The sequence below is a fragment of the Sturnus vulgaris genome, chromosome 31 (assembly GCF_052056855.1).
Source record: "Sturnus vulgaris isolate bStuVul1 chromosome 31, bStuVul1.hap1, whole genome shotgun sequence".
NCBI classification, from domain to species: Eukaryota; Metazoa; Chordata; class Aves; order Passeriformes; family Sturnidae; genus Sturnus; species Sturnus vulgaris.
Window position 1 is genome coordinate 2,829,423 of NC_142273.1, and position 6,738 is coordinate 2,836,160.

At 59.1% G+C, this 6,738-nt stretch overlaps 1 protein-coding gene across 1 annotated transcript; it reads left to right on the forward strand.

The window, feature by feature from the left end:
- Nucleotides 1–666: 666 nt before the first annotated feature.
- SDHC (succinate dehydrogenase complex subunit C) lies at nt 667–4,017 on the forward strand. The gene is given in 6 exon segments (XM_088154626.1): nt 667–760; nt 762–781; nt 1,419–1,437; nt 1,439–1,481; nt 2,153–2,345; nt 3,299–4,017. Coding segments are annotated over 6 exon segments (444 nt in total). The 5' UTR covers nt 667–688; the 3' UTR covers nt 3,396–4,017.
- Nucleotides 4,018–6,738: the final 2,721 nt, after the last annotated feature.

A 6,738-nucleotide genomic window follows, 5' to 3' on the forward strand; every position in this document is an offset into this window, starting at 1 on the left:
CCCCAAAAATGGGGTCAGAGGATTTGGGGTTTGGGATTTGGGGATCTTGGGCATTTGGGATTTTGGGCGATTCCGGTGGATTCCTCCTGGCTGGGACCTGCCCACCCTGCCCCAGATTGAGTGACTGGGAGGGACTGGGATGGACTGGGAGGGACTGGGATGGACTGGGAGTTACTGGGAGGGAACTGGGATGGACTGAATGGACTGGGAGGGACTGGGGGGGACTGGGAGGGACTGGGATGGACTGGGATGGACTGGAGGGACTGGGATGGACTGGGATGGGACTGGGATGGAACTGGGATGGACTGGGAGGGACTAGGATGGACTGGGATGGACTGGGATGGACTGAGAGTTACTGGGAGTTACTGGGAGGGAACTGGGAGGGACTGGAGGGAACTGGGAGCTACTGGGGATGGACTGGGATGTACTGGGAGGGACTGGGATGGAATTAAGATGGACTGGGAAGGACTGGGAGTTACTGGGAGGGACTGGGATGGACTGGGAGGTCAGAGAAGGGATTTGGGGATTTCGGGAGTTTCCAATGAGGATTTTGGGTTTTTTGGGGGGGGTTTTTTTGGGTTTTTTTGGGGTGGATTCTGGGAGTTTCCAATGAGGATTTTTGGGGTTTTTTTGGGGTGGATTTGGGGTTTTTTGGGGCTCATTTTGCCCCGGTCCCAGGGCGATCCCGATGGCGACGACGGCGCGGGAGGAGATGCAGAGATTTTGGGAGAGGAACGAACGCTCCAACAGACCCCTGTCCCCCCCATGTCAGCATCTACAAGTGAGGGACACCCCAAAAAACAACCTGGGACCCCCAAAAAACAACCTGGGACCCCAAAACCAGCCCAAAACCACCCCAAAAACAGCCCAAAAAAACCCCAAAATCATCCCAAAAATAACGAACGCTCCAACAGACCCCTGTCCCCCCATGGCAGCATCTACAAGTGAGGGACACCCCAAAAAACAACCTGGGACCCCAAAAATATCCCAAAATAACCCCAAAAGGAGCCTGGGACCCCAAAACCACCCCAAAACCAGCCTGAGAACCCCAAAATCACCATAAAATAACCCCAAAATCATCCTGGGAACAGAGTTCATGCTCCAACCTCCCCATGTCAGCATCTACAAGTGAGGGACACCCCAAAAAAATAACCTGGGACCCTTCCAAAATCATCCCCAAAAACACCCCAAAAGGAGTCCTGGGACCCCAAAAACACCCCAAAATCATCCTTGTTGTACCTCAATTCCCCTGAATTTTGGGGGACTTTTGGTGGGGATTTTGGAGATTTTGGGGAGTTTTGGGGTGACACTGGTCCTGTCCCCATCCCCCTGAGTTTTTGGGGATTTTGGGGGGGTTTTGGGGGGATTTTTGGTGGGGATTTTTGGGGGTGACCCCTCTGGTCCTGTCCCCATTGCAGGTGGTCTCTGCCCATGGCCATTGTCCATCACCCACCGTGGCACCGGCGTGGCCCTGAGCCTGGGTGGGTGACACTGGGACACTGGGGGGACACTGGGGGACACTGGGGACACTGGGGGGGACACTGGGGGACACTGGGGGGGACACTGAGGGGACCACTGGGGGGACACTGGGGACACTCGGGGGGGACACTGAGGGGACACTGGGGGGACACTGGGGGACACTGGGGGGACACTGGGGGACACTGGGGGACAATGGGGGACACTGGGGGACACTGGGGGGACACTGGGGGACACTGAGGGGACACTGGGGACACTGGGGGGGACACTGGGGGGACACTGGGGGGGACACTGGGGGCACTGGGGGGACACTGGGGGCACTGGGGGACACTGGGGGACATTGGGGACACTGGGGGCACTGGGGGGACACTGGGGGACACTGGGGACAATGGGGACACTGGGGGGACACTGGGGGGACACTGGGGGGACACTGGAGACACTGGGGGGACACTGGGGGACACTGGGGGGACACTGGGGGGACACTTGGGGACCTCCCCTCCCATTTCTCCATCCCTGCTGTTTCCCCATCCCTGACATTTTCTCCATTCCCGTTTTCCCATTTCCCAATTCCTTCAATTCCCCGAGTGTTCCCTGCCCCATTCAGATGTTTCCCTGGTCTCTGTCTCCATTCCAGATGTTTCCCTGTTCATTTTCCAGATGTTTCCCTGTTTTCCAGGTGTTTCCCTGTTTTCCCTGGCCGCTCTCCTGCTCCCAGAACATTTCCCTCATTACCTGGCTCAGGTGAGGGCCCTGAGCCTGGGCCCCGCCCTCATTTTCTCGGCCAAGTTCGCTCTGGTCCTTCCCTTGTCCTACCACACCTGGAACGGGATCCGGCACCTGGTGAGCGCCCCCAGCCGGGAATTGTGGGAATTGTGGGGAATTGGGGACAGCAGGTGACAACGGGGGTGGCACCTGAGCGGTGCCGTGGGAATGGGGGGAGGGGGTTTTTGGGGGTGGGGGGAAGTGGGTGTGTGGAATTCCCAGTGGGGATGGGAATAATGGGAATATGGGAATAATGGGAATATGGGAATGATGGGGATGGGGATAATGGGGAATTATGGGGAATAATGGGATTAATGGGAATAATGGGAATGATGGGAATATGGGAATAATAGGAATAATGGGAGTAATGGGAATGGGGATGGGAATAATGGGAATAATGGAGATGGGAATGGAATAATGGGAATATGGGAATAATGGGAATATTGGGAATATGGGAATAATGGGAATAATGAGGATGGGAATATGGGAATAATGGGAATAATGGGGATAATGAGGAATAAATGGAGGATGGGAAATGGGGAATGGGGATGGGAATAATGGAAATATGGGAATAATGGGGATGGGAATTAATGGGAATAATGGGAATAATGGGGAATATATGGGAATAATGGGAATAATGGGAATAATGGGAACTGGGAATTGGGACTGGAAAGTGGGGAATGGAGAGATTGGAAGAGAATGAGAATGGAAAATGAGGAATGATGGGAATTGGAAATTGGGAATAGGAATGGGAAGAGTGGATGGGATGAGAGAGAGAGGGAATTGGGGAATGGGATTGGGATTGGGAGTGTGGAGAGGGGCTGGAATGGGAACTGGGATAAAAGGGAGTGGGAAGTGAGGATGGAAGTGGGAAATGGGGAATGGGCAAAGGGGGATGGGAAAAAGAGGGAGAGGAAATGGAAATGATGGGATGGGAGCAGGGAGCAGGGAGGGGGGTGACACCGAGGGAGCTGGGGACGTGTCCCCTGGCAGGGACCCCCAGCAGGGCCTTGGGGACAATGGCTGGCAATTCCCACGGTGTCCCCACAGGCCTAGGGACCTGGGGCAAGGGGCTGAAGCTGGCCCAGGTGACCCAGTCAGGGCTGCTGGTTCTGCTCCTCACCCTGCTCTCCTCTGCTGGCCTGGCCTCCCTGTGAGCCACAATTCCAGGGATTTCACCACAATTCCCATTGTTTGGGGGAGGTGACACTTCCCAAAATTCCATCATCAACTTCCCCCCCCCCCCTTCCAAAAAAAAAAAAAAAATTAAAAAAATTAAAAATAACCCCAGGATGAGCAAAGCTCCTTCTCCTACCCCACCCCCCCCTCTCACAGTGCCAGCCTCCCTCCCTGTCCCCGGTGTCCCCACGTGTCCCCAAGGCCGGGACAATGCGGGATTTGTGTCCCCACGAGTGGGATTGGGAGCAGGAATGGGGTGGGATCTCAGCTGGAACAAAGAGCCCCATTTGAGCCAGCACTCCACGGGGGTGGGTGGACAGGTGACACGTCGATGTCACCAACCCCCCCCCCTCCCCCTGTCACCACTCGGGAGTCCTCGATCCCCTGGGAATTCCATGATTCAGCCCATTTCTGCTGGGCAAAAAAAAAAAAAAAAAAAAATCGCAATTTTTTTTGGAGTTTCCTGCCGTTAAAAAATCGGTTTTTTTCCCCTCTCTTGGGAAAGGATTTTTGTCTGCCAGGTGTTGTCACCTTTTGTTGCCAGGTGTTGTCACCTGTCCCCTCTGGAATAAAGCAGCTCTGATCTTTCTGTCTTAAAAAGGATTTTCCTTTGGGATTTGGGGAATTGCTGCTTCACAAAAGGAGCCCAACATGGAAAAAACGGGGAAAAAAAAAACAAAAAAACCCCAAAATCTGCAGGTTCTGGAGGAGCAGGGATGAGTTTTTGGGGTCAGATTTTAGGGGATTTTAAACTTTTGGATTGGGATCCTCCCCATTCCATCCCACATTCCTGCCCCAGCTCCTTTTGGGGAGGATAAAAATCCAGGATTTGGGGGGGGGGGGGGGGGGGAAATCTCCCGGGGTGGATTTTGGGGTGGGGAGGGGGCTTTGCTCCCATCCCAATCCCATCCCCCCCAATTAATTTCCTAATTAAGAACTTTCCCCTGAGACCAGGGAGGAGGAAGAGGAGGGGAGCAGGGCCCAACCCTGAATCCCACACGGATTTGGGCTCATCCCGAGCATTTCCTGCATTTCCCACCCTTTATTCCCATTTTTTTTTTGGGGGGGGGGGGGGTCCAGACCCTCCTGTGCCCCCCCCCGAGGGGAGGGAAAGGTGGAATTTTGGGGGGGGGGGGGGGATTGTCCCCAAGGGAGGGGGACAATGACAGCAAAGCCACCTCCAGGGGCTCAGGAGCTGGGGGGGTTTTGGGGAACCCCCCCGGGGTTGTCCCCAAATTTTGGGGTCTCGGTTTGGGGGCTGCTGGGCCCCCCCTGGTCCTTTCAGAAAGTTCTGTCTCATCCCAGGGCTCCTGGAGCTGTGGGGGAGGAAGGGGAGGGGGGGGTCAGGGGGGGTCCCCAGAGAGGGGAATTGGGGTGGGGGGGCACCCAGGGGACCCCTCAGGGAAAAGGGTGGGGGGAGTTCCTGGGTTTCCCACCCGGATTTGGGGCCGGGCCTGGGTTTGGGGTGGGGGGGATTCCCCAAAATTGTGACCCCCCCCCACTGCTGGGGGCTCCCCAATCCCAAATCCCCCAAACCTTTCCCCAAATCCCCCGTCCCTGTCCCCAAATCCCTCATCCCTGTCCCCCATCCCATCTGTTCTGTGCCACCCCCTGCCCCTCCCAGAGCACCAGGTGTGTCCCAGGTGTCCCCCAGGTGTGCCCAGGTGTCCCCCCAGGTGTCCCCAAGTGTCCCCATGTGTTTCCCAGGTATGTTACCAGGTGTCCCCAGGTGTACTCAGGTGTGTGCCCAGGTGTCCCCAGGGTGTGCCCAGGTGTCCTTGTCCCAGCTATCCCCCAGGTGTGCCCAGGTGTATCCCAGCTGTCCCCAGGTGTGCCCAGGTGTATCCCCAGCTGTCCCCAGCTGTACCCAGGTGTACTCAGATGTGTCCCAGCTGTACCCAGCTGTCCCCAGCTGTCCCCAGGTGTGTCCCAGGTGTGCCCAGGTGTGTCACCTGGCCGGTCACGTGTGTTGCGGATGCCGTTGCAGGCTCTGAGCAGAGCTCGGGGCTGTTCCTGCCTCAGGCCGAATGGCGGCGCGGGGGCGAGCGGAGGGCGCTCAGGTCCAGCCAGGCCGGGGGGGATGCGCCGGGGCATGTCCCACGTCCCCAGGAACGACCCCCAGGGTGACACCTGTGCCCCAGGGTGACAGGCACACCTGGGGGGGTGGGCACCTGTGCAGGTGTCCCCCCCTCCCCCCGCCACCCAGAATTCCCGCGGGGCTCACCTGGGAGCGGGGCACGTGCGGCAGGAGGTGCCCGCGGTCATCGGCGATGAATTGGGTGGGGGGGCGAGGGGTGGGGAGCTGGGGGGGGGGCAAGGGGGGGTCAGTGAGGGGGGTTTGGGGTCGGGAGGGGGGGTTGGGGGGGGTCATAGGGGGGATTTGGGGTTCTGGGGTGGAGTTTGGGGGGGTCGTAGGGGGAGTTTGGGGGGTCAGTGAGGGGGTTTGGGGGGTCGGGAGGGGGGGGTTTGGGGGGTGTCAGTGGGGCACTGGGGGGGTTTAGGGGGTCGGGAGGGGGGGGTTTGGGGGGGTCTGGGGGGGGTTTGGGTGGTCCTGGTGGCCCAGTGAGGGGGTTTGAGGGTCCTGGGTGAGGGGTTTGGGGGTCCAGGTGGTCCCAAGGAGGGGTCTGGGGGTCCCGGGGAGGGGTGTGGGGGGGTCCCAGGGAAGGGTTTTGGGGGTCCCGGGGCAAGGTTTGGGGGTCCTGGTGGTCCCAGGGAGGGGTTTGGGGGGTCCCAGGGTGGGGTTTGGGGGTCCTGGGGAATGAGGGTCTGGTGGTCCCAGAGGCAGGGTTTGGGGGTCCCGGGCAAGGTTTGGGGGTCCTGGTGGTCCCAAGGAGAGGGGTTTTGGGGTCCGAGGGCACAGCTGGGGGAAGGGGTGTGGCGGGTCCCAGGGAAGGGTGTTGGGGGTCCAGGGGAAGGGTTTGGGGGTCCCGGAGAGGGGTTTGGGGGTCCTGGGGAGGGGTCTGGGGAGGTCCCGCTCAGGGGCCGGGGGATTTTGGGGGTGGGGGGGTTCTGGGGGTACCTTCGGGGGGGGGCGGGGCACGGTTCCAGCACTGCAGGCGGGGGGGGCGGAAGGAATCCTCGTTACTGGGGGGGGGAGAGGGGAGGGGAGGGGGGGGGGGGTCACTGCGAGCCCCTCCCCCCACCACCCCCGGGCCTGCTCCCCCCCCCTTGTCCCCCCCCGTTTTTTTCCCCCCCTTTTCCTCCTCTCTTCCTCCCTTTTCTCTCTCTTCATCCTCCTCTTTTCCCGCCCCTTTTTTTTTCCTCATTTTTCCCCTTTTTTCCCCCCATTTTCCCCCCCTCCCCCACCTGCCCCGCCATGTT